Source organism: Myodes glareolus, chromosome 9 (assembly GCF_982192425.1).
Source record: "Myodes glareolus chromosome 9, mMyoGla1.1, whole genome shotgun sequence".
NCBI lineage: Eukaryota > Metazoa > Chordata > Mammalia > Rodentia > Cricetidae > Myodes > Myodes glareolus.
Genome location: NC_142034.1, coordinates 34,405,135 through 34,432,452, shown reverse-complemented (window position 1 = coordinate 34,432,452; position 27,318 = coordinate 34,405,135). Strand labels below are relative to the sequence as shown.

Genomic DNA, 27,318 nt, shown 5'->3' with positions numbered 1-27,318 from the left:
AAGGTTCTGGGAGGGCAGCTGCGGTTAGCCCTTTCCCTGGACTGCTGTGGCCTGGGCCCTGGGACACCACCTAGTGGCCTGGCCTGGTGGTGTCACTGGACTGAACTCAGTTCCTGAGAAAGAAAGGAGCCCCTTAAGGGTAGACCAGATGTTCCAGGGTCCTCAGCCAGAGCCAGAAATAGGTGGGGATAGGTAGGGACAGAACTGATTTGGGGTGATCCCTCCCTTCCTTCCCAGAGAGGCAGAAGAAAATGCTGGCTTCACAGCCTCATTCCTCCTCCTGGGGTCTCCAGTTCTAACCCCTACATTTCTAGGCTGACCCTGTGCCTGCTTGGGGAAAAATGCAAATCAAATCAGTCATGGGAGTGGGACTGTCCCCTGACCCCTGGAGCTGACATGGGTGTAGCCATCAGAATTGTGTGCCAAAGACACGGCCCTGAAGACGGGCAGAGAGAGCTTGGGGGACAGGAACGGAAGAAGCACCTTAGCTTCAGTCACTCTGTCTGGGAAATGGGGTCACAGAGCCTCCCTCTGGGCCTTGTCGTTTGCAATGGGGAATAAGAAAGCGAAGAGAAAGGGATTTAAACGCCCACTGTTTGTTACCGTGTTCCTCCACTGGTGGCTTCTCTGCTTGCCCACTTAGCTGACCGTGCCGGCTGCTGCCGCTGCGACACCGGGGACTCCACACCAGATACAGCAAAGCTACCCTTGGGAGCTCTGGTCTAGTAGAGAAGACGGTCACTGACAAGTGGACCATATATGGTGTTTGTGACAGAGGATGATGAAGCAGGGCAAAGGTCAAGGAGCTGTGGAAGACAGAGTGGTCTGCAGAGCTGGCCGCCTGATAATGCTGCTGCAGGGACCAGAAGGAAGGGAGAAAAGGCGCTGTGGGCTTTGTGGGGTGGTAACACAGTGGGTACTAAGAATCTGAGGCCCTGGGTAGGCTTGCTGGTGGAGTGACAGTGAGCACATGGCTTGCTCAAGGCAGCTGTCTGGGTCAGTGTCTACATGTGTCTCCCTGTGGGTGTGCACCTGTGGACATATGCATGCACATTTCTTTTCCTTCCTGAGACAGGGTCTCTTGGGTCCCGTGCAGGCTTTGAACTTGCTACGAGGGCGACCTTGAAGTTTTGTTCCTCCCACCTCCATTTCCTTCCTGAGTGCTGGGATTGCAGGTGTCCACCACCACACCTGCTTTTCCCAGTGCTGTGGTTCGAACTCAGGGCCCTCTGCATAACAAGTGCCCCACCAACTGAGCTCCGTACATACGCATTTGATGGCAGGAGTACAAGGGCCTGCTGGGCCATAGCGAAACTCTGGGATATGGCCTGAGGACTAGCCACCAGGGACTTTGCAGATAAGGAAAGCCATACCACCTTAACATGCAGTCCACAGAGAGGCAGGGAGGTGGCAAGGGATGAGACGCAACCATGTCCCGAGGGACAGTTTAAAGGCAAGGAAGGTAGGGATTGCTGTAGATCGAATGGAGGTTGTAAGGGGTATGTTCTTAAAGACGTTCCCAAAGCTTTGACCTCACCCATGAGGCTGGTTGGGCAGAGTTGGCACGTAGACACAGTCTGGGTTGGACGGACACACTCTGTCAGAGGTGCTGGTGGGTACCTGGTGGAGGCCATAGTAGGTTGTATAGGTGTGGAGTGGAGGGAATGTCTGTAGGAAATTCAAGAGCAGAAGCCAGCATGCAGCTGGCTGAAGGTACTTAGAGCCACAGGATTTACTCAGGAAGCAAGTATAGCATGGGGTACCCAAGGTCTGTGACCAGACCACCCAGCCTGACCCAGCAGGGACTTCCTCAGAAGTCCCACCCCGGCATTCCTCCATGCACACACTGCTTCTGCCAGCGAGGAAGCTGAGGTTCAGGAACCTGAAATTGTTTTTCCCAAGTCACATGACCTTCCTGGGGTCGGCTGTGAGCCCAGCCCCTCTGGTCCTCAGACTGTCTAACCCCCTAGCGCAGAGCAGGCCATAGCTTTCAGGAACAGGCCTTCTTAAGGCAGGAGGCTGTCTGAGTTGACCTTGGACAAGACTGGGTAAGCCACACTGGGGCAGCCTGCCTCCCTCCCTGGGCCAGGCTCCAGGTGACTCAGGCCTTGAAGCTTCTCTCACTTCAATTGGTAGTTGGCAGCAGGCTGCTTTGGGCCTGGCTCCCTGGGTCCTGGGGGAGGACAGGTACGGAGTTTCTGCTTCCAGGTCCTGAGGTTACCCACACCCATTCGCTCAGGGAGAGGTCTAACGGGCCTGGCGAGTTTGATTCATTTCCTCCACCACAAGCTCACCAGGACTTACCTTCCTGTTTTCATGCCCACACTAGCAGTGGGTTCACAGAGGCGTCCTGCTCTCTCCAAGGTCACCTAGCCAGGTCTGGGGCCGTGCCAGAAGACCTCCCCTGTGCTGTCTGGGTCATGTTTCCTTTGATGGAATGTCCTAAGCCTGGGCACACGTGGCTGCATTTCTCAGACTCCTTGGCGCGTAGCCCTGCAAGCCTTACTTGGCATTTTAGTTCTTTGGAGGTGGGATGCTAATTCTGGTTTTTCTTCCTACCCACTAGCTGTGTGGTTTGGGGCAAGTTACTTGACTTCTCTGAACTCATTCCTGCCATTATAAAATGGTAGGAATTGGAGAATTATAAAAGAGTAGGACTGGAGAATTGTAATAAAGATAAAAGGGGCTTTGACAAAGGTGACGTACAAAAGTGCCCCTCACAAGTTCATGACCCGGGGGTGGTCTGCGTGCCTCCATACACCCGTGAGTTTTAAACTGCTTTCATTTGAGCAGGGTTTACTACAAAAGGCAGCCTGATCTGATGTTCTTTCCCCAGGCTGCTACCTCAGCCCTGTCTCAGGCTGGCTTAAGTTTAACAAGAAGCAGAGAGGACAATCCTCTGAAAACCTAGACCCTATGTGGTGCTAGTCCTAACAGCCTGACTGCCAGTCATCTCTGAGTCTTGGCTGTCTATCAGATCCTATTTCCCTGGCTTCCTATTTCTGAACCACTTTCTCCAAACCCACAGAGCTGCTTCGGTGGAAAGATCTAGGCTTTTCTGTTGCTCGTTCCATGTTCTTGAGCTACTCTTCAACTGTATTTGGAGGGTACAGTTGGGGGGACAGTTTTAGGTGGTCACCTGAACTAGGGTGTCTCTTGCTGCCTAGGCTTCAGGAGCTGGCCTGTGCTAGGAGAATCCGTTTATCCTTCAGTGATCTGGAGGGATTCTTGGGTTGATAGCCAGGGACTGGGAGAGAACCCTCATAGCTTCCCTCCCCCAATGGGCCAGTGTAGCCATGCACCCCTACTTCAGCCTCATAGAGCAGACTACCACATTATGGCACAGGCTGAGAGCCAGTTTGTCTTCTTTGCACAGAAAAAGGGACAGACATTCCCACAGGAGAGCCTACAGTTGATTCCCCTTACAGGATGTCTCAACACTCAGAGACCCAGCACCCATGGGACCTGTGAGAAGGAGTTCATAGAATGGATGTAAACTCATCTTTTTTCTTCTTTTCTCTTTGTGGACCAGATCCTGGCTTCTTTCTTCATGGAGTTGCCCTTGGCAGGGTGACAAGCCTGGCCTCTAATCTTTCAACTGAATTACATTAGGGCGGGGAGATGGTGGCCATACTCTCAAGGGCCTTAACCAGAGCCTCTGACCCTATGTGTAACAACATCAGAGTCTTGGCTTCTGGGGCCTGGAGGCCCAGAGGTTAGAGGCCTCAGTGCAGGTCCCCAGAGTGGAGCACTCCTAATGGAACCACCGAGCTGCCTCAGACCTCCTATTGGAGGGGAGGGCAGTAAAGGAGGGGGGCTTGGGTGTTGCAGCAGGAAGCCACACATATGTGGCAATTGTCTTGGGCCCATCCTCATAACCAAATCCCCAGACTGAACACCCGAGGCCATCCTTCTTTCTCCTTGTGTCATGGCTTTGGCCTCCCTGGCTATGACTCGCTCTTCTGGGCAGCCAGGAAGTAAAGAGAGTGGGGTGGTAAATCATGGTTCTCTCAGTTGACCAGCCAGTGCTCAATCATGTAACATGATGAGGTGGGTCTGTGTGTTCTGATGTGGGAAGATGCCTACAATGTGCCATTAAGTAAATAAAAGTAATGGCATAGTGGAATTTATGAACATGGTAAAACAAGTTCATGCATGATAGCATGTACAAGGATCAGATACCTACATAAGATGTGGGCACATGATCTCATTAAGTAAGTTCTCTCAGGGCAGAAAGGGACTCCAGTGTCCGCTAGCTATTCAGAACCTGCGTGCCTGTAATTTTTCACTTCCGAATTCATCTCCTAGCTGGGCATAGTGGGACATGGCTCAGGAGTTTGAGACCATCCTTAACTACATAGTAAGTTCAAGGCTAGCCTGGATACATGACCCTGTCTTTAAAAACAAATGGAGCCGGGTGATGGCGGCATGTGCCCAGCACTAGGAGGCAGAGGCAGGCAGACCTCTATGAGTTCAAGCCCAGCCTGGTCTACAGAGTGAGTGCCAGGACAGCCAAAGCTAGAGAAACCTTGTCTCAAAAAAAAAAAAAAAAAAAAAAAAACCAACCAACCAACAACAACCATAACAACAAAAGTCAAATAGACAAAAAGCTAGCAAGATGGCTCAGCAGGTGAAGGCACTTACAGACAAGATTGAGTTGAGTTTGCGCTCAGGGCCCACAGGATGGAAGGAGAAAGCTAACTAATTCCACAAGTTGGTCCTCGGACCTCTGCATGTGTGCTATAGCACACGTGTGCACCCCCCACCACAAAACAAATATAATTTAATTTTTTTAAAAAAAATCGTACTTAATTCACCTCTCTGGAAATAGGAAGGCAGCAGAATAGGGCTCCTTAAGAATGTTCATATCCTTATGAACAAGATGAAAGAGAGGGTGCAAGGTGTTTGGAACTCAGTGTGGTAGGTACTTGAAGCCACTTCCAGAGTATGAGATCTGACCTGAAGTAGTAACATTAATGGCACTGATGGTCTTCCCATCCCAAGTGGGGTGGCCCCTGCTACTGCACCTTGCCTACTCCCCTCTGATCCTGTCTTTCCCTCATAACAGTCAGTGTGTGTCCACTCTCTGAGTATGATGAGGATTTGCTCACGTGACAGTTTCTCCATCCGGGTCAAAGCCCTGGCTCCCATCCTGGAGAGCAGAGAAGAGGCTTGCATTTGGCTCCTCAAGCTCGAGAGTACCTTTAGAGGAGCTGCATGCGGTAGCACTGTACTGGGGAACAGAGGCAGTGGAATCATGAGCCTGAGGTCAGCAGGGATGCAGAGTGAGACTTTGCGACCTTCCTACAAGCTGCTGGACTTGATCTTGGGATAAGATGGAGAAAGTCAGAGCCAGATTTGTGTGTGGGGGGGGGGTCGGTCAGAGAACAATTTGTGGGAGTCAATTGTCTCCTTCTATCACAGAGGTCCCAGGGATTAAACTGAGGTCACCAGGCTTGGTGACGAGCCTTTTACCCACTGAGTCATCTCACTGGCTGCAGGTTTTGGTTTTGGGAGACGAGTTCTCTAGTTCAGGCTGACCAAAAACTCCCAATCCTCTGGTCAGTGCCTCCCAAGTGCTGGGATTACATACATTCTCCACCAGGCCAGGTATTCAGTGGCAGGGACTGAACTGAGGGGCTTTATGCATGCCAGGCAAGCACTCCACCCGCGAGCTGCATCCTCAGCCCCTTACCAAGGGATTTCAGACACTGTACTCCCGCCTTTGCCTGCACTAACAGTGACATCACCTTGTTGACCATCTCAGTGCTCTGTGGAGAGGGCTAGGTGGTGTGCTGTTGTAGACTGCAGTTCCTAAGCATGCTTGACTTTCAGACCTGTCTGTGCATACCCTCGTGCTAACCTTGGGTGCCTGCTAGGTTGACTGCATCAGGGAACTCGGTTTGAGATGGAGTATAGAGAAAACCTAGACACATAGGGTTCCTCAAGACAGTTTCGGGAAGCCGAATATGATGGCATATGTCCCTGTAATCCCAGCCCTCAGGAGTCTGAGGCAGGATAGTGAAAGGAGAGACAGGGGGAGTAAGAGTTCAAGACCAGCCTCAGCCACACGTCAAGTTTGAAGCCAATATGGGCTAGATGAGACCCTATCTCAAAATAACAAAAATTAAAAATAAAACAAAGAAATGAATAGGAAAGAATACATATATATTTTTTCATAGACTTATTTATTTACCTGTTAGCATGCTTAGTATGCACAAAGACCTGGGCTCTTTCCTAGCACCCAAACTAGGCTAGATATGAGAGCTAGAGAGAGAACAGAGAGAAGCAGGTCTCCCTAGGCTGGGTAGGTGGCGCCTCGTTTCCTAACAGCCCACCACCAAAGACTTCAAGTATGTTTGCTTCTACTTCTGACTCTGTCCCTCTTTTCAGGTTACGCCATCAGCACAGTTGCAGCCCCCTATGGCAGGATGACTTGAGGATGTGGATGATCTGCGGTACAGCCACAGCCTGGCCAAGGTCCGCATGCCGCCACCACCCCGGCCCCTGTTCCCTAGCCTGGACCGTGCATTCCCGACAGGCGTCGTTGTGGACGTAGGAAGCACAGGAGTAAGTCTTCTGAGCCTGTGGAGCAAGCAAGTGGCTGACAGAGGGACCCCCGGCCTGCGGTTTCTTAGCTTGTCAGAAACATTCTCCCACAGCGGCTCCACAAGATGACCAGCCTGTTCCGCAGGAGTAGCAGCGGCAGCGGCGGAGGCGGTGGCGGAGCCACCGGGGCTCGCGGGACCGGGACCGGGGCAGGGGCAGGGGCCGGGACCGGAGCTGGGGCCGGGGATGGCAGCGCAGCTCCTCAAGAGCTCAACAACAGCCGGCCGGCCCGCCAGGTGCGCCGCCTCGAGTTCAACCAGGCCATGGACGACTTCAAGACGATGTTCCCCAACATGGACTACGACATCATTGAGTGCGTGCTGCGTGCCAACAGCGGCGCGGTGGACGCCACCATCGACCAGCTGTTGCAGATGAACCTGGAGGGTGGTGGCAGCGCCTATGAGGACAGCTCAGACTCGGAGGACAGCATCCCACCAGAGGTAGAGGCACGGTTAGATGATTCACTGCCAATAGTGGTTCAGTCTCTCTTAGCGTCTCTGGGTTAACCCCCAACCCTGGGGAGGGGCAGTAGGGCAGTTGGCTTCTAACCGGTAATTATCTCTCTTGAGACTTTTGATCAGGCAGTGACCTATATTATGGGTAGCAACCATGCAGTAGTTTAACAGACACCCAGCAAGGAAGTACCCACTCATTGGTATGCTAAGGGATAGGACAAGACCCCAAACTAAGGAAGGTGCTTGTTTAAAATGTAGGTACAGATCCCTGTGAGTTCAAGGCCAACCTGCTCTACAAGAGCTAGTTCCAGGACAAGCCCCAAAGATACAGAGAAACCTTGTATTGAAGAACAAAAACAATGTAGGTAAAAGCTGGGTGGTGGTGACACATGCCTTTAATCCCAGAGGCAGAGGCAGGCAGATTTCTGTGAGTTTGAGGCCAGCCTGGTCTACAGAGTGAGTTCCAGGACAGTTAAAGCTACACAGAGAAATTCTGCCTCATAAAACAAACAAAAAGAAAAAAAGAAAACAAGAAAAATGTAGGTATGTAGGCCCCACTCCATCACCTGACCCCTCAGTTCCAAGCCTGAAGTCTCTGGTGTATATTTTTCAAGAAAGGTTCTTGAATGGCAGAGTATCAGACAATGTTTTTGGAGCTCCCAGGCTAGTGTGGATTGGAGATAGGAGTTGGACCAGAATGAGAGAAGCAGAAGCAGAGGAGAGACTCACACCCAGAGCAAGGAAAAGGTGACCTGGCTCCAGGTCACAGAGACAGGGTGAGTGATCAGTAAGGCTGGCCACACTCTCCACTCAGAAGAGTGGGGGAGCATCACTACAGACAGGGAGCTGGGGGTGGTTCGTCAGCTCGTCCTCAGATCCGCAGCATAAGTAGGGAGCCGTTCCCAGGGTGGAGGGCACATCCAGCCACAGTGAATCAAGGCCCACCCCACCCTTGGGGATAGCCGGTTTTCTGTGGCCTCATTCAGGAGTTCAGTGTCCAGCTAACCCCTAGCCTAAAAGGACATGCAGTTCTCGGGGCAAAGGGTGAGGCATGCAGTTAGTACAAGAGCCATGGATGAGACAAGAACCAGAAGACAGGAACAAGCTCCACTCTGTTCTTTCCCATCCTGAGGGTTGAACCCAGGACCTCATACATGCCGTGCAAGCCCCCTATCTCCCAGCCGCTCCCCAGCCTTCTTTTTACATAAGCTGTCTCTGTGCAATCCAGGTGAGTCTTGTGCTTGCTCTGGAGCCCAGGCAGACCTTGAACTCTCCATCCTCCTGCCTCCTCTTCTCCAGTAGCTGGAATCGCAAGTGTGCTTCACCAGGCCCAGCTGAATCCCACCCTTCCCACAGCCCGTACTGTGCTGGGTATCTCAGCTGCTTCAGAAATACATCTTTTCTGTTTCTCAAACTTGATGAGAACCGTCACCTTTGTTTCCATGAGAACTCTGGTCCAGATTCGACTTCAGGACCTGGCCTTCTTGCTCCTTCTACTTCCCTCTTCCCTCCTTAGTGAGTGTTGCTAGGGTTCTCGCTCCATGGAAGAGAAGCTGTAGGGGTAACAATGCTTTGTGTCAGTGTGGTATGCTCTCCCCAGGCAGATAGCAGGTACAAGGGGAAGTTTTGCAATGAGACGTCGTGTGTGTGTACATGAGTGGGTGTGTATACGTGAGTGTATGTGTGTGTGCACAATCGTGTAAGCCAGAGATCGATTTGGATGTTAATCCTCAGAAGCCAGCTCCCTTGTTTTTGGGGGGCAGAGTCTCTCTCTAATTAGGCAAGACTGGCTGACTGGAAGCTCCAGGGAGAATTACTGTTTTACTCTGCATCCCCTGCACTGGCATTACTAGTGTGAGCCCCCAGCCCAGCTTCTTACACAGGTGCTGTATATTGAACTCAAGTCCCCAAGCTTGTGTGGCCCTTTACTGACCGAGCCACCTCCCCAGCCCTACTGATGCTGTCTTAGCACAGCTTTCTGTCACCTTTTCCTCTGTCCTACACCCCTTTGACCTGTCTGGATTAGTCAACGGGAAGAGCACTGGAAAATCCAGACCCTGCTCGTTGAAAGGCGGTGTGAGTATGTATGCATGTGTGCACGTGTAGGTGCATTCTTTCAGTGTGAGCTGGAAGTTCCCTGCATGCTTTGACTCTCTATGGTCCTGTTGGTGCTGGAGGTCTGGCAGGCGGGGCGTTTCCTGCCTTGCCCACAGTGCCCGTGGCATCGCAAGCCTCTGCAAGGCTTCTTCAGTCCCAGGCATTCCTCCCGTGCTGCACTTCTGTTCTCAAGCAGTCTGTTGTCCCCGTCGAACCCCTTCTCGGCTCTCCTTGGCTCTCTCCCAGCCCCCACCTTTGGAGCCCTGCCTGGGTCCATCAGCAGGCAGCTCCCGAGCCAGCGTAAAGTGCTGCAGGAAATTTATGAGCCGCAGTCAGAATGACAATAACTGCCGACTGGAAAAAGCCCCCTCTCTAGAGGCTGATGGATGGTGGGCTGGCCCAGGGGGTATCCTTGTCACAGAGAAACAGCTCCTGTCAGATAAATGGCCCAGACCCTGCTTCCCTACCAGCCTCTGGAACACCTGGCAGGCATCCATCACCCACAGTGAGTTAGGCCAGGAGGCCACAGAACCTCCAACACCTTTAGAGCCAGAACAAGCTCTTTGTGGTTGGGAAGATGGAGCGGGGGCAGGAGGATGCTGGGGTTCCCTCTCTGGGACTACAGATCTTCCTCACTGGAGCTGACCTGCCCACCACCTGCCTCCTCCCCACTGTTGACACAATCCTCTCTTGAGGGTAGCTAGGTTTGCTGCTCCAGGAAGCTGCTCTCTAGTACACAGGGCCTGCCCACATCCCTGCCATCCTTGAGTCTGGGCGCATGGCACAGTTCAGAGGAAACCCACAGAACTCTCCTCTCCCTCCCACCAGACCAAGTTTAGCCTGGACCCTGTCCCTCAGAGCCAAGAACTGTGGGAAACGGGGGCGTGTGGCTGAGGGAGGTGGCGAGTCCTCTGGGCACCCGAGGATCTTGGCTGGCACCTCCTGTACTAGGCAACAGGGACCAGGTCCCATTTTTTGCACCATTCCCTTTCCCTGGGTCTCTCTCCTTCCTGGTGGAATGTGGGGTGAGGAGCGTGGTGGCCTGGCCAGCCAGGCGGCCTCATTCTTCTCTTTCTGCAGAAGCATCTGTTTAAATACTTTCCGCCTCACAGGAAAGAGCCCGCATTCCAGGGCGGGTGCCTCCTAGGGTCAGGCTGGCGTGCAGAGCTCTGAGTGCATGTGCACACACACTACCGGGACATGTGCACGCTTGCTACCAGGGCATCCCTGCCAGCCTCCCTGTGCTGGGCACGGCTGGCCTAGGGCTCAAATGTGTCTGTGGAGCCTGGATGGACAGAAGCAGAGACACAGCTTCTACAAACTCAGAGTTCAAATGGGGCTGGAGGAGTCAGGGGCTGAGTCAGTTAGGGCCTCTGAGTCCTTTTCAGGTTCTTTGGTCTCTGAGAAAGTGGGAACAGAGCTGCGAGGGCAGGGTGGGGTGAGGTGTGTGGCCGTGAGACAGAGCTCTGCCCAGATGCCTCTGGGGGCAGTTTCATATCCACCGGATATTAGGAACTCAGCCATCCCCTACCCTGGACCTTTCTCTGCCCTGCTTCCTGCCTCCTGGGTAAAGAGAAGAGTCTAGAGGGACGGTGGGGAAACTAGGCAGGGTGTGCAGACTGCCTGAGGGAAGGTGGAGACTGTGGAGACCCCGTCCATGTTGGAGATTCCTATCTAAAGCCAGCAAGTGATTCTGTCATTTCACTTAACCAGACTTAGCTTCACAGAGCCTGTAATCTGAGCCCCTCAGCAGGCTGGGGCAGGAGGGTCGGAAGCGTTGAGGGCTGCTGTCCTCTGTGGCCACATGGTGCCGTTACCATCTTGGAGCAACTCACATCAGCAAGCTTGGGCCTGTCACCTCACAGAAGGCAGGGAGGGTCGTTAGCAAACCAGCACCTGAGCTCTCAGCCACGCCCTCCTGCACCAGCTGTCTGCATTTCTGCTCCAGTTGCAGCTGGATAGAGACGCTGGGGTCCACAAGAGGTTTGCTGAATCAGGGACTCTGTGAAGGTGATACAGTTGTTGAGGGAGGTGTCCCTCCCTCTCAGTAACTCCTAGACGTGGGTGGGATTACTTCTTTGGCCTGTCGTTGGCATCCTCTCTGGTTCACACCTCCCCAGGAGAAGTAAGGAAACAGGTTTGAGGCCAGCCAGGGCAACTTAGTGAGCCCCTATTTCAAAATTCAAGGTAAAAGCCGGGTAGTGGTGGCTTAATCCCAGCACTTGGGAGGCAGAGGTAGGGAGATCTCTGTAAGTTCAGGGGCAGCCTGGTCTACAGAGGTACAGGATAGACTCCAAAACTACAGAGAAACCCTGTCTCAAAAAAACAAAAATCAAAAACAAAAAAACCAACCCCCCCCCAAAAAAAAACCAAGAAAGGAAGGAAGGAAGAAAGAAAGAAAGAAAATTCAAGGTAAAGAGAGCTGAGCTGTGGCTCAGTGGTGGAACAATTGCCTCATGTGTGTGAGGCTCCAGGTTCAATCCCAGGCAACCACAAACAAATAAGACACACTTGGGCCTGAATTTCTTCCTCCGTAAAATGGGATTTCACTTGCTAGACTGGTAGGGTTCAGATGACAGATGCGGAAGTACACAGGAGGAGATATGAATGATGTCATCACCGGATAATAGTACAGCTGTCCAGAGGACACTGGTCTCAAGGGTGCAGCCCGGGGAGGTGTCTCAGCACACGCGCTGGGCACCAAGCGCGATAAACCTCTCCCACAGGCCTGCATTCCCCAGCTCCCCACCCTCACTGTCTCTTTCTTCCACCCTGTGTTCATTTTGCTGCTCTTGAGCATTGCCGCTGCCATGAACCATCCTCTGAGGCTGCGTGTTGTCCTCTTTGCCAAGTATAATAACTGAGGGGCCATGGGAGCCACACGTTAGTGTTAGTTCATGAGGCTGGGATTGCGAAGAAACAACTTCCAGCAGCAATGCACAAAACTTGCCTGTCCCTGGCCTCATCTGAATGCCATTGAGCTTCAAGGATGGATCATTAATATCATCGTCAATAATTATTACTATGTATCTCCTTGTTGTCTCTGGTTTAGATCTTGGAAAGGACTTTGGAGCCGGATAGCTCGGAGGAAGAGCCCCCGCCTGTGTACTCACCACCGGCTTACCACATGCACGTGTTCGACAGGCCTTACCCGATGGCTCCTCCAACTCCACCTCCCCGGTGAGAATCCATTTGACCTCAGAGCACAGCAGGCAGAGATGGAGACAGGGGTTGGGGTTGTATAAAACACGGTGGGAAAGTGGCTTCCCCCACAGCAGACTTCTACCGTGGCAAGGTACATCTTATCCAGACACCAAGGAGAACTTTCTTTTTTTTTTTTTTAAATAATTATTTATTTATTATGTATACAATATTCTGTCTGTGTGTATGCCTGCAGTCCAGAAGAGGGCACCAGACCCCATTACAGATGGTTGTGAGCCACCATGTGGTTGCTGGGAATTGAACTCAGGACCTTTGGAAGAGCAGGCAATGCTCTTACCCTCTGAGCCATCTCTCCAGCCCCCAAGGAGAACTTTCAAAACTTCAGCAATGTGGGGCTGGGGAAATGGCTCAGTAGGCAAAGTGCTTGTTACCTGAGTGTAGAGGCCTGGGTTTGAATTCCTAGCCCTCTACACATAAAAGCAGGGCACAACAGCACACATCTGGAACACCAAAGCTGGAGCAGCAGGGATAGGCAGATCCCTGGATTTCGGTGGCCCGCTGGTTTAACCAATCAGTAGATTCCAGGTACAGTGAGAAACTCTCCTAAAAGTCAAGTGGAAGGCTAGGGAGATGGCTGTCTGTCTGTCTGACTGTCAAGTACCTGCAGAGTAAACACAGGGACCCGAGTTTGGATCCCATGTAAAAAGTTGGCGTAGCAGCCTATGCCTATGGAACACAGTTAATTAAATATGGTTCAGCCTCCAGCTTCTTGGAATGTGTAATCAAGGGAGAGGCAGGGTAGGGAGATGAGCTCATGAAATATCGTACTGTCCCTTCCCTTCCCCGGCCCATGGACACATTAGTAATTAATCATTGTGCCGTCTCTTGCTGAGGCAAGATGAACCTCAGAATCCCTCCCAGCCCAGCACCCCCAGTAGCCATCAGTCACCCCTGGGCTAGTGATGCTGAGAGGTTTTTAAGCCATGTGAAGATGCATCTTCTTCTGGGCAGGAGAGTGGACTGCAAGGTCCCCAGAGACTTGTCTCAGCTTTGAGACTCTTGTGGTTTGGAAGCTTACAATGAAGCTAGCTGCCAGCAGTGTCCACTGTAGGTGAGGTGCTTGCTTTTCTGGGCCCTGGGTTTGGTGGCTGCTAGAGCCTAGGTGTGGTCACTTTGTCCAGGAAGCTGCCGTTTCTTAGCATGACGGACTGGGCGGGAGGGGATGATACAACAGGGACCTGCTGTAGTGATCCCTCCATTCTAGGTATCTTAGCAACCCCAGAACAGTGGCAGTGGGGAACTTGGAAACCAGTAAGAACAGCTGCCATTTGCCACGTGCCCTGTAAAGGACAGAGACTGCCATGGCTCTTTACCCGGTGACGTATGTGGTGAGCACTGCTGTCCCCCATGTCATAGATGACGATGCTGATCCAAGGCTCAGAGCTGGGGTGTGACCTCAAGGTTCTTCATCACTGTGCCATCAGTTCCCTGCTGAGGAATCAGGCTGTAGCTTAGCGGGCTGAGAGGCTGGAAGGTTAGCTGGGCAGGACAGAGGTCATCCATCTGGTGAGGGACAGGACACAGCAGGGACCTATCACCTTGGGGGGGGGGGATGCAGGCTGGGAGGTGGGAGTCAGGTGCCTGGGTGAGAGACTGCCCTGGAGGCCACACCTATGGCAGTGAACTGAGCTCAGGGTCAATGACTTCCCTGTGGCTTCGGTTTTGTTGTGATGTCCGGTGTTTCCTTTGTGTTGCTGTGACAAAACGCTTGAAGGAGAGGAGCTGAGAGAGGCAAGATTTGCTTCAGCTCCTGGTCTGAGAGGGCTTTTATCCCAGGATGGCAGGGAAGGTGTGGTAGAGCAGTCCTGTTGGCAAGAAGGCAGGGGCGTGGGTCTTCACATCACCGTGTATCAGGAAGCAGAGAGGACTGGCCCCGAGCCAGAGGCAGGTGGAACCTTCCAAGCCTGCCCCTAGTGACCTGCTTCCACCCTCCAGATCCCACCTGGAGAGTCCATAACTTCCCAAAGCTGTGCCACCAGCTGGAGGCCAGGTGTTCAAACATACAAACCTGTGGGGGACATTGCAGATCCAGGCCATAGCATTGAGTCCAAAGGACTTAAATCCTTTCAACTACATTTATTTATTTATTCATGCATGTTTGTGTCTGTCTGTCTCTGTGTGTGGTGTGTTGCTTGTCCTCTGGGCCCCTCCCCTGTAGATCAGAATTTAGGGGAACCACATGGGAGCCCAGAAATCTGCTATCCAAGGCATGGCCTTAAATACACATTAAAAACAAACAAAAAAAAAAACAACAACAAAACCCAAACCAAACAAACAAATCAACTCTTCTGGAAAGGCCCATTTCTGAAATCCTTCCCAGCCAGGTCCAACATCCTGCAGGTAAATGTGGACCCTCCCACCCCCAACCTATACTTGAAGTTTTAGTTTTGGGGCTCCAGAGGCTCAGTCTCTAAAGATCTTCTTGGCCTCTGTCTCCTTTCCCCTCCCCTACTGAGTCCTTCCCTTCATCTGCCTGAGTCTCCGAAGTCCAGGAGAGACCCCTCTACACAGGCCGCCTGCTGTTTTTGTGTTGAAATTGCAGCCTTGGAAGTTTTGCCTCAAAGTTCATTTCTGACATTCCTTCCCAACCACAATAGAGTGGCTGGGCTGCCTAGGCGGGCCATCCGCCTGCTGCTGAAGGTGACTTCATCCCAGGGCTTGGGGAAGGCTGAGCGGGGTTCTTTCTCCAGGACCCTTGCCCAGAAGCCAGGGAAACCCCAGGAGAAAAGGCGATCTCCCTGTGTCAGCGCCTACCCCGTGGGCATCCCCGAAACAATGGCTAGAGGGTTTTGGTCAGGCTTTGAACTCCCTCTGCAGCCATCCTGGGTAGCTTCCAGGTGTGGACTGAGTTGGGGTGTCCAGTTCACCCCAAACGAAGCCTGGATAAGCCTTCTCCCATCGTGGCTGGAAGTGGTGTCTCTGAGACTGACAGATGGGCCCTGGGAAGAAAACAGAACTTGGGACAGGGCCTTAAGTGGCAGAGCATTGCGGAGAGAAGGAAACCTGGCCTAGGAATGCGTGTCCTGGGTTCCCCTGCGGGCTCCTCTCTGGGGATCCCTGTGTGTCTTCAGGCTGCGAGCTGAGCTCCCCCTAGCACTTAGCAGCTGGTTATCCGTCTGCTCCTGCCCCCGCCCTCCCCTCATACCCACCGGGCCACCAGCCCAAAATAGAAAAGGAAAGGAAGTTATTTCCACAACTTAGCAGCAGACGGAAAGGCTCCCCACCAGTGAGGGGGCGGAGGGATTCCTGAAGCTGGAGGCCAAATCAAAGCCAGGCTGAGCCCAGCGTGGCCCCCACCACCCCCAGCCGCCTGCCTTCTCCGTGTGTCATTTCCCTGATTCAGCAGGACACGTGTCCTGTGGTTGCCACGCAGCAGGCTGCTGAGGAGCTAGGAGCTCCTGGCCCAGCTCCAGGCTTCCTTCAGTCCTGGGCTTAGAGATGGAGCCCGGGGATCAGAGTAGCCAAGCCCTGTTCCTCTCCTGGCACAGGCACACCTTGCGTGAGAAGAGGCCCCATAGACCCCTTGGAAACAAGAATCTAACCCTGGCCTCCCAGGAGTCCAAGCTACAGCTCATGGTGGGTGGGAGGGCACCCAGTACCTTGGAAGGAGGTCAGCAGGGTCTAGATTTGGTAATGAAGCACCAGGGGCCTGAATTGGGGTCTTCCCAATGTTCCCCACCCTTTGCTGACTGTAGTTGAGCCAGAATGGGAACTCGGATCTGCTCAATTGTCCAGGAATCTTGGGAGTTCCCTTCCCCAACAAACCAAAGACAGGATGGGCTATTGACAAACTACTTGTCTGCTCTTGGGTGGAGTTGGGGGAAATATCGGCTACTTAATAGTCCAGCATTGTGCCAGCTGTTAGGGACACAGGCACAGAAGCATATGGCCCCCGCCCCAGTCTGTAGGTACATTCATAAAGTCTGTGTCTAAATCCACAACACTGACATTTGCACCAGAGGCACCAAGTGACAGGGAAGCGGCCCAAGGCCAAGGCTGAGGAGTTAAGGAAAGCAGACCTAACTGAGGAGACAAAGAGGTCCCCACTGCTCCTGGCTTGGCTGCCTTCCTTGTTGATATGCCGTTTCCCTCGTCCAGCAGAATACGCACCTATACCTTTGTCCTGAATGCAGCGTGGGCACGGGACGCTCTGAGTAAGACCTCCGACTACCTGAGAACCTGTGACAGGCCAGCAGAGCTGTGGCTCAAGGCCTGACTGCTCCTTGCTCTCCTCACCTCCCATCCCCCAGGATTGATGTCCTAGGCTCTGGACAACCTGCAAGCCAGAGTCGCTACAGGAACTGGAACCCACCCCTGCTGGGCAACCTTCCTGATGACTTTCTCCGAATCCTGCCCCAGCAGATGGACAGCATTCAGGTAACCGGTCGCCCTCAGACCTCCATGCCTGCCTGCCTGTCGAGCGTCTCATCTGCGCTACACACTCAGTGCCAGCCGAATTTGCTTCCTGGTTTCCAAGCCCTGGCTGAGCCGCTTTTGTTGAATAGAGTTTCTAAGGAAAGAGAAATGAACCCATGGCCTTGCTTCTCGTCTGGCCCGATGGTTAGGGTTAGGGTTTGGTGGCCCAGGGAAGGTGGCAGTCTGAGAGAGCTTCAGGCTGGAGGGAGAAAAATGGGGTAGCTAATGGTGGGGTCCAGAACTGCTCCCGGAAGGTGTCCCTGCTGGAGGGGAACAGTGTGGGACTGGGAGTCCACGGACAGGTGGTTGAACTCTTGGCATACTGCATCGCAAGATGATTTAGGTCCCAGAAGAGGGAACAAGGTGGCCCTGGGTTGGAGGGGGGGGGAGTCCTTTTGATGTCCTCCCTGCCTTCCCCCCCCCCCCCCGCGGAGACAGTTCTGAGTTGTTCCAGTGAGTTCGCACCAATAACTGGAGCCTATTGGGAGGAGGGGACTACAGGATGGGGCTGGAGGAGTCTGGGAAAGCACACATGTGTCTACAGGTGTGCATGGATTTTAAGTAGGTGATCTGTATGCTCGCTCTTCCTCAGGGTCACCCTGGGGGTTCCAAGCCTATGGGTGGAGAGGGAGGCCCACCTTCAGTGCCAGGACCCGGTGTCTGCGACCAGGACAGCCGCTGGAAGCAGTACCTGGAGGACGAGAGGATCGCCCTCTTCCTGCAGAATGAGGAGTTCATGAAGGAACTGCAGCGCAACCGTGACTTTCTCCTCGCGCTGGAGAGAGGTGGGCACCAAGCCTCACCACCAAAGAATGATGTGGGCAGTGGTCTCAGGCCTCAGGAGGGGGTTGTGCTGGAGGCCACAGTGCTAGGTGCTTTCTGACTTGCATAAGTGTAGCCCTTCTTGGGCCATGCAGGAGCGCCAGGGTTCAGCCATGGGGGTTTGGGAGCACCTGGGAACTCAGAGGAAGTCCTCTGCGCTGCATTAGCCTTGGCTTGGATGCCGGGAAGGAATGCTGCCCTGCATTCCCACCAACCTCTAGCCACAAGGCGGAGGTGTCATATCTTGAGCCCTGTGAGCAGGGTGACTGGCTCCATGGGTGCCAACATGGGAGGAGAGTATTTGCATGATCTACGGGTGGGTTACCCTGATCCCCAGCCTGGCTGCCTTTTATTCTGAGGTAGGGTTTGGAAACAGGGCTGCAGAGGTGGTCCTGTAAAGGTCACAGAAGGAGGAGGGAGGAGGGAAGGAGGAAGTCTGAAATGTCTGGGGAGAATGGAGCAAATTGTCCCGCCAGGGTGTTGGGCTGGAGGGAGCAGATACACAGGTGGCACAAACGAGACTTGGCTGGGCACACAGCGGCAGCCCTGCAACCCCGGCATTAAGGAGGCTGAGGCAGGAGAACCAGGAGTTCCAAGAGAGCCTGGGCTCCATCTCAAAACCCTAAAACAATAGAATAAAATAGGTTTGGACTCTCGGGAAGCTGCTAGTTCTGACATCCCAACATCGCTGATGCTTGTTAGGCGGTTGTTTCTATTATCACAAGTTCTTCAAGAGCTGATAGACACTGTGTGTGTGTGTGTGTGTGTGTGTATGTGTGTGTGTGTGTGTAATTTATGTGTGCTTCGGGGGCTCAGCCTCCAGCAGCCTCCAGTGTGCCCCTGGGTGCCCTGGAGCTCACTTCTCTGATAGAAACCATATCCTGTTCCAGATCGATTGAAGTATGAATCCCAGAAATCCAAATCCAGCAATGTGGCTGTCGGAAATGATTTCACCCTTCCCTCCTCTGTCCCAGGTAAGCTTGCTTTCCTGAGAGAGAACCTGGTGGGCTCAGTGGGCCCACACCCCAACTTTACTTTCAGTTTTAAGAGTTTAAGGGTAGGATGAAGAAACAGACCAAGGGTGGAATCTGAAGCCCCTCAACAGACCAGATGGGAGGCCTCCTGTGGGGTGAGATGTCCCCTTCAGCGAGTGTCCCTAGGTCCTTCTGTCCTGGGAACTGTAGGTCACCACAGGCTAGTCGACCTTCCAACTATTTCCGGATCTTGAGCTACCAGAGGACACACTGAATCATGTAATGTCCCTTAGTAGCAACTGAGAATAGGAAGGCCTCCGAGTCTGATGAGGTTTAGCCCAATGAGGCTTACTGCCTAATAGCAAACCAGCAAAGGCAAGACACCCGTGTTGACCGTATCCAGTGTGTGGAGAGGAAGAGGGTGAAATTAGTCTGGGAAGGGCTCATTCATTCACTTAAGTAACTGAGGACTACCTGCCGTGCCATAGGTGAGGAAAATAAATTCTGAGCATTGAATTCTAGGTGGTTCAGCAAGAACTGCCTCAGGAAGGCCAGAGAAGCCCAGTTTACAGTCCCTAATATAACTGCCGCCCTTATGCCCCCCACCCCCACCCCAAACTCATTTCAGACTACCATATGGCTTCCTCTAGGGTGAGTGACAGTCCAGCTTGATGCACAGACTATAGCTGAGCTAAGGTTGGGAGTGGGAACAGAGGCCCTGCTTTCGTACTTGACCCCTGGACCCTGGATCCCTGACCAGTTACTGCCCTCACCCCATGTACATATACAAAAAGTCTCAGCCATTTTTCTGGGAGCATAACCTCCGTCCTAGAGCTGAGCCGGGAAGGCAGGAGCAGAAGGGTAAGGCACCCTGCTAATCCCAGCTCAGAGAGAGAAAATCCCATAGAACTGATTCATAAGCAAGAGGCCAGGAGCTTAGGCCCCACCAGATGTTCATCTGGGAGTTTTACAGAGCTTCTCGTCCTTGATCCCAAATTAATGAGGGACACTGGGGCTGCTGAGCTACATCAGGGTGACCCAAAGGGAACCTAGCAGCCAAGGTGACTCAGGATGAGCCAACTTACAGGGTGGAGGGCAGCAGATGAACGGCAGAGAGATTCAGACAGTGAGGAGAGAGTTAGAAGCTCCCTCCAGGAGCTTCACTGGGTTCTGACTCTTGGCTGAGCCCTGCTCTGTTCCTGTTCAACATCTGGGAGGGGCTGATGTTATAATAACGGAGGGGCTGAACCTAGGAGGACAAGATCTCCCCAGAATTCTTGGCTCTGTGTCCTTTCTGCTTCACTTCCACCAGAGTTAGAATGCACAGAGAGCCATCACAGCACAGATGGGCGGGCAAATGGTTAACACTGTGTTCTGCCCTGCTCTGGGTGCAGAAGCCTGGTGTGCAATCCCTAGAGATTTCCGTGATGTGTCTCTTCCCCACCCAGCTCATTTCAAACTACCACCATGACTTTGAGAATATGGGATTGTTCACAGAAGTTAAAACCTTCTGCCAGCCACCTTCCCACACTCGCAGCAGTTAAGACTGCCCCCATTGGATCAGAAGAGGAAGTACTCTTGCAACTTGCTTTACACTCCAGGGGCTAGGGAAGAAGACTGCTCTGTAATGAAAGGACAGACCTAAACAACCATGGAGGGGCACCATCTCATCTGCTTCCCGGGGGGCCATGGCAGCTGCTCATTCTCTCTCTCTCTTAGTGGGACCTCAGAGACCCAATGGGCCTGGTCCCTCAGCAGGTGTCTCCTCCTTCCAGGAACCAGTGACACCAACCCCACTGTGTCAGAAGATGCCTTATTCAGGGACAAGTTGAAACACATGGGAAAATGTGAGTCCTGCTCCCGCCCCCTCCCTGTCCCAGCTCTCTTGAGGCAGTTCCTGTGGCCTCATGAGAGGCAAGGAGCCCCCACCCCTGAGGATTTTTAATGCTATTGACTTTTGGCGAACTTGGGTGACATTTTAATCACAGGCTAACTCCCTCGGTCTTCCTGCCTTACTTTATTCTGCAGCTGAGTCTGGGGACAAATTAAGTTTAAATCCTCTTGAGCCAGCTGTCTGCAAAAAAATAATGTGTGTCAGTGTTCACATTCTCTGTGGTGTGAGAGCTTGGCTGAGACAGGAGCCTGACCGAGTCTGCTTTCTGTGGGAATGGGAGACATTTGGGGGCACAGGGGACCTCTTCCCACTGTTTGCTTCTCATCATAATCCCCTTTCCGATCTCACGGATCCATAACCAGTGGGAATGAGGCTGGGACACTTTCAAGGTTTTATTTCAGGGAAAAATTTCCGATGAGTCACGGAAATCCTAGGACCAACTGTGGAGGTGGCTGGGGAGGGGCGGGAAGGCCTTGGCAGCCAGCGGGAAAGAAAGCCAAGATCTGTGGTTCTCGCCTCTCCGGAAGGAATACCCGGATCTTGGACTGGCGTCAGGCTGTATACTTGGCTAGTGGTGGCCTGTGCTGCCCCTGGAGGCCGACCTGGGATGGCACACTTGCTCCTTAGGTGGCACGGTGTCTGCAGTTCCTGTCACTTTCCTCTTCCCAGTCCCCACCCAAGGGGCCTGGTGCTGCCCTGGCTGCCCCCAAACCTGGCGGGAAGCCATCTGACGCTCTGGCTGTCTGGAGCATGAAGGGCTCACAAGTCTCTCTGCCCCAGCCACGCGTAGGAAGCTGTTTGAACTCGCGCGAGCTTTCTCTGAGAAGACCAAAATGAGGAAGTCAAAGAGGAGACACTTGCCGAAGCTTCAGTCGTATCCTTCTGCTTGGCACCGGGATGGGGTGGTGGGCGCTAGGAACGGTGATGGATGTCCCGGCTGGACCCCCTGAAACTGGACCTTCCTGGGGAGTGGGATCTGGCTCTGTAGCTTCTTGTTTTGCAAACCAGGACATCCCCATCATCAGCTCCCTGGACATTGTCCTTCCGATGCTTCCAGTGACTTCTTTGATTTTGACCTTGAGCCATCTGCATTTTGGGGGAAAACAGTAGTCCTCCCCTTGAAAGCAGCAAACCTTTCCCTCATTTTGCTAGTTGAACTGGTTCCCAGGTGCCCGGCAGTCCTGTCTCTAGAAGCCTGCATTCTCACTTTTGGTTCTTCAAGAGAAAAGGTGTTTCCCTGTCTTCATCCAAGCTCCCATTCGCGCTTAGCCAACTTGGGGCCCAAGACAGTGAAAGCTGAGTATCCAAGGGGAGCGGGGAGAATGTCACTCTCTGTCCCTAAAGATGGGGGAAGACTAAGGAGGTTAGGGTCTGGCTGGGTGCGGATCTCGGGAGTGGGGCCTGAAAGGGGCAGTGTTAGGCAGTTTGGGGACAGGAGGGATGGTAGGAGCCTCTTGAGGCTGGTGGATTGGCAGGACAGCACAGGCAGACCGCACGGGCTGTGACAGTTCCCATTCCTCTCTGGGGTAGCTTTCCTGAACAGGCTGGCAGGCTGGGAGCTGCTGCTTCGACAGCCAACCTCCTGGATGACGTGGAAGGCCATGCTTACGGTGAGGCAGGGCGGGGAGCCTTCAGCTCTGACTTACTTGTGATGGGTGACCCTTTGAGAGGAGGTCCTTAGTTTTTAATGTTCAGCAAGGGGCACTCAGTCTGGGAGACATGTCAAGGGTTGGCAGGCAGGTAACCCACAGAAATGTGAACCCTTGCCATGTGGTGCACACAATGCCACTCACTTCCTGTAGTCCCTGAAGGGATGCCCAGCGAGCCAGGTGCTGTTCCTAGGGAATGTTCTTTAGGGAATGGGGTACAGACAGGCAAGCCTCATACACGGATAACCACAAGTTAGAAAACTCCAGTCTAGCCAGGTGGTGGTGGCTCACACCTTTAGTCCCGGCACTTGAGAGGCAGAGGCAGGCAGCTCTCCAACAGTTCAGTGCCTGCCTGGTCTACGGAGTGTGTTCCAGGACAGCCAGGGCTACACAGAGAAGCCCTATCTCAAAGAACCAATGTAAAGAAAAGAAAAGAAAAGAAAAAGAAAGGAAGGAAAAAAGCTTCAGACTGAGGGCCTTGAACTTTTTACCCAGTCCCTCCCAAAGGCCACAGGGGTCAAAAGATCTCGCCAGACCACCCATGGATGAACTCCCATCACCACGCTCTTAAAGAGTCAGGAGATAGTGCATGCCTTTAATCCCAGCATTCGGGAGGCAGGGGCAGGTGAATCTCTGAGTTCAAGGCCAGCCTGGTCTACGGAGAGAGTTCCAGGATAACCACAGCTACACATAAAAATCCTATCTAGAAGGGGGGGGGGAGGAGGGTCATGAGACACCAGATACGAGGACTAGAAGGTCTTAGAGGTCATCTGAATGGTCCATCGTCTCTATCCCATTTGATAGATGGGAAAACTGAGACTCAAGCAGGGTAAGACCTGTCCAAGACCTAGTTCAGTGGTAGAGCCAAGACAGCACCTTTTGCCTTTTGCCTCTCTCACCGCACCCACATACTGCTACCTGGGTGTCAGGAACAATCTGGGGACAGGCCCAAGTGAGGTTCTGCAGGGTGGAAGATGAGGCAGCTTCCCTTTGCCTTTCAGATGAAGACTTCCGGGGAAGGCGGCAGGAGGTACCTAAGGTAGAAGAGGCCCTAAGAGAAGGACAGTAAGAGGTAAGGCTTGGGGTCACAGCTCTCAGGGACAGTTTGGGCAAAGGGGCACCACCCACTATGTGTCCTCCCAAGGATCTAGAGGTGCTGGGCTCTGACAGAATAGTGATCCTGGCTTACTTCTCTTGTGACTTGCACATGGTTTCCTCCTGCAAACCAATTCATACATACATACATACATACATATCTTTTGTAACCCTACTACCCTTTGAATGCATTGGCTATGTAGATGAGGCTGACTTTGAACTTCAGATCCTTCTGTCTCCACTTCCCAAGTGCCAGGAGTACAGACTTGCTTATTTATTCATTTGACAAACAATAATCACACCTGCCTGAATCATCATCATCATCATCATCACAGATGCCCTGAACAGGAAAACCAAATCATCTTTGACCTTTAATAGTTTGCAGCCCTGTTGAAAAGACGTTCCGGGACCCACAGTGAATATTAAGAGGGTGGTGTAAGAAGCACTGTGGTCATGCACACGCGGACCTGTGTTCAGCGCCCTGCTTAGGTTGGATGGTCAGGGATCTGGAAACAGCCCCTGGAATGGCTGCTTCTACCTGGAGCCTCGGGGCTGGCCTGCCTTTCCTCCTGTCTCTCCATGTACTCTCCTGAGGTGGGGAACGTACACAGACAATGCCAGCATCTCCTGCAGAAACGAGGCATGCCTGTCCCTCTTCAGGTGCCCCACCCCCCAATGAAGAGCTGCCCGCCCACCCACCTACTTTGTTTGCCCAGCTGCTGTCCTGTGCTCAGTGCTCAGCATCTACTAGGCTGTTGCCTGTCAGGTCTGGCCCCATGTCCAACCATGGAGGGACAGAAGCCCCTCTTATGATAGTTCTGGCAGAGGGCAGGGGCAGCAGATGCGGGCACCGCACTCTCCCTTTCTGGCATCCTCTCTTCAGCTCTCCATGCTTCCCCGGGCTTTCCTCACCCACACACCTGCACCCCAGCTTCCTACTTTTCTGGGATAACCAAGTAAGGGGAGCTAAGGAAACACCCTACTCTCACCCCTTCTTGCACCCCACTGGTCCCCAGGAGAAAGGTGCACTACTCAAAGTCATCCCATCTCAGAACTTACTCATCATTTCTGTGTCTCCAGCTTTTTTCCCTCTCAGCTCCCCACTGTAAAACCCGAGATCCTGCATCTAAGGCAAAATGGCCGCCTCCAGAAAGGGACCTAGCCGAGGAGGTCACCGGCCAGGTCCAGGGCCTGTGGTGCATTCCGGTGCTCCCTTCCACACCTGCAATGCCCAGGTTTGGGCTGAACTCTTCCTGGCTTGCCTATGACTCCAAGAGTCCTGGTTCTTTTTCCTCCCTCCTAGGAGGCTGTTGCTCGTCCCTCGCCCTCTACCTATTCATTGCTCTGCTCCTAACCCTTTTCACTCTTCCCCCTTCCTGCTCTAAGTGCCCAACTGTCCTCTTCCTCAGTAACTGCTCTTCCAGCTCTGCTGGGTCCCCACTGCACCCCGTGGTCTTTGCAGTGCATCTCGTCAGTTCACTGCAAGCCATTCTCGCCTCCCTGCTTTCTCCCGCCTTCTAGCTTTCCCCATCACAGTCTTGACAGATTTATCCCACGTGTCTTCCTTGCCCTACCTGCTGAGCCCGTCACTGCACATTGCTGTGGCTCCACTTCTCCCGGGCTTTTCTCATGGTCTTCTGAGCAAAACTCTTAGGAACTCAGCCTAGTGTCTGAGGCCCGCCAAACTCTAGCCTGCGATTACCTTTCTGCCCCGTTAGGTCCTCTTCCTTAGTGTAGCCCCTGCCCCCAACTAGAAGGATCTGCCATTGAGCAGTGGGTGTGGTCCTAAGCAGAGTTCCAGGATGATCTAGAACCGCTGGAGAAAGGAGGAGGTGCCTCATATTCTCCAAGAACCAGTGGCAGGGAAAGACCGGAGAGCTCCTTTGATGAAAACGTCACACATTTTCCCTACTCCCCAGGTGCCAGCAGCGTCGCCTTGCCAGAGACACTCTGACCGGGTGGAGGTAACCAGGGGGAAACAGCAGTGCCCTCCAGCTGCAGCCGAGACAGATGGTGCTTGCGTACCAGCGCCCAGGCTTCTTCAGCCACAGTCCAGCCCAGCCACTGCCACTTTCCGCCTTTCCACGGGACTTAGAACTTTCAGAGTTGCTTGTGATTGGAGGAGGGACCTGGAGCCTTAGAGACAAACCTTACAAACCTGGTTTGTAGTCTGGCTCCTCTCGTCTGTCGAGGATGAGCAGAAATTCAGGAACCACCCCACACATTTAAAAAGAGAAGGAGGAGGAGGAGGAGGAGGAGGAGGAGGAGGAGGAGGAGGAGGAGGAGGAGGAAAAGGAAAAGAAAAGAAGAAAAGAAAAGAAAGAAAGGTCCCAGGAAGCGCCAAGGTTGCAGTTAAGAGAGCTGGCAAAATGACCCATCCGGAGGCCCTTTGGGCCTGAAAAGAGGGCTTTCCTGTTTCTTTCCCATCACTTCTGGTGTGCCACAACGGGTGTGATCTATCCCTATATCCCACCCATCCCCACCCCACCCCCGCCTTTCTTTCTAAAGGTCTCCGACATCTCAGCCTTGGATGGAACTGCTGACTCTTGGCCCATACCTGCACAGAACTCTGGGCGCTGTGGCCTTGCCGGGGTCTAGCTCACAGGGCTGCTTCTTATTAAGGGCTGGCTGTCACCTCCAGCAGCCTCCTCTTGACCCAGCAGGGATGGGGAGGGTGACCCCGGAGCTGGAGGACTCTCTCTAAGCTTGGTCTTTCGTTAGGCTGAAGATCAAAGCTGGTTCTTGATTTACATCACAGTGGGGCTCCTCAGGGGCTGGACTGGTCCTGCTGTTTTGTAAGGCAGGGAGGTGCTGGAGGGAGGGTGACCCCAACTGAGAAGGTGTGTGTAGGCTGAAGTGCACGTTGCAGAGGCTACCAGCCTGGGGCAGGGGTGGGGGTGGGGAAGCACCTAGGACAGGAACTAGCTGGGTGCCTCGGGTGGAGAACCAGAGCTGACCCGAAGAACACTGGTGTTTCTAGGAATTCTCAGCCATGGAGGCCGCAATTGTGTACCACTCGTTCTATGATCTGGGAACTCGCTGACCTTTAGAGAGAGTTGGGAAGCCCGGGAAGGCGCGGGGACCTGGTTGAGAACGGGATTCGATGCTTGGGTGGCGGGGGCTGCTAGGGACTGGTAGGAAATGGAAACTCCAATGGCCCCAACTTCTGCCGGTCGAGCTTCCCCGGGCTCGGGAGAGCGGTGCACACAGAGTGACCAAGTTTGGAAACATACGCAGGGCGGGGTTGGGGTGGGAGACCGTGCTGGCACCCAGCCAGTCCTGTGACCCCTGAAGAGAAGGACGCCTCCCCGCCCACCATGAGCCCCGGGCGGCTAGACTGTGCTCCAGACGCGTCTGGGCCTTCCCTGCTCCAGGGCCAGGCGCACGCACGACGAGAAAGCTGTAGGTCTGTGTGTGTCACTTTGTTATTTTTTCCCTCTTGTGTGTGGTTTTTTCCTTGGAGCCGTTTCATAGGAATTCCGGTAATAAAGACTTGGTGTTCTCTTGGTGCTCTGATGTGGCCGGCGGTGTGGGCTGGACCCTCCCTCCTTTTCCCTCCCCAGGGGATAGGTTTTGGTCTCTGGAGAAGTGCCAAATCCTTGGGCCACCTGCAATCACGCCCCCCCCCCCACCCCCGCTACCACCCTCCACTCCCCCACTCCCCTCCTGGTTAACCCTCGGGGTTGTTTCTAGGGTCCATAGGACTCAGGCTTCCTGCACACCGCCTCAGGAGATGACATCTGCAGCCTGTGCGACCTGCCGGCGTTGCCTAGCGCTGCTCCTTCCTCTTTGCCACACAAAAAACCGCTTGCTGATAGGCAACAAAACAGGGTTGTGAAACCCGGCCTGTTGCAAAAGCGCCACACTGTGCCTCCCTGCATTAAACACAAAACTTCTGGATTAACGACGACGTCCGACTGACTGGAGGTTCCAAGATGTACACCCCAGAGGCTTGCATCTCCCACCTGAGAGGGACCACAACCGTCTTCCTCTAGAAGTATCTCAACTTCCTGTGCCACCAACTCAGCGGAACTCCCTTTCACCTCTACACAGGCAGGGACAGGACTCTGGCTTCTGAAAGAGGA

General features: G+C 53.4%; 1 protein-coding gene across 1 annotated transcript in view; it reads left to right on the top strand.

The window, feature by feature from the left end:
* Cuedc1 (CUE domain containing 1) overlaps positions 1–26,741 on the top strand; it is a 91,286-nt gene extending 64,545 nt beyond the window's left edge. Inside the window, exons 2-11 of the mRNA XM_085695639.2 lie at positions 6,394–7,049; positions 12,214–12,341; positions 16,634–16,760; positions 17,392–17,584; positions 18,512–18,595; positions 20,371–20,442; positions 21,270–21,363; positions 22,041–22,099; positions 23,140–23,210; positions 25,153–26,741. Of these exons, the coding sequence (XP_085551765.2) occupies positions 6,675–7,049; positions 12,214–12,341; positions 16,634–16,760; positions 17,392–17,584; positions 18,512–18,595; positions 20,371–20,442; positions 21,270–21,363; positions 22,041–22,099; positions 23,140–23,207 (1,200 nt within the window). The 5' untranslated portion in view covers positions 6,394–6,674 and the 3' untranslated portion in view covers positions 23,208–23,210; positions 25,153–26,741. The remainder of the gene's footprint in view (positions 1–6,393; positions 7,050–12,213; positions 12,342–16,633; positions 16,761–17,391; positions 17,585–18,511; positions 18,596–20,370; positions 20,443–21,269; positions 21,364–22,040; positions 22,100–23,139; positions 23,211–25,152) is intronic.
* Positions 26,742–27,318: the final 577 nt, after the last annotated feature.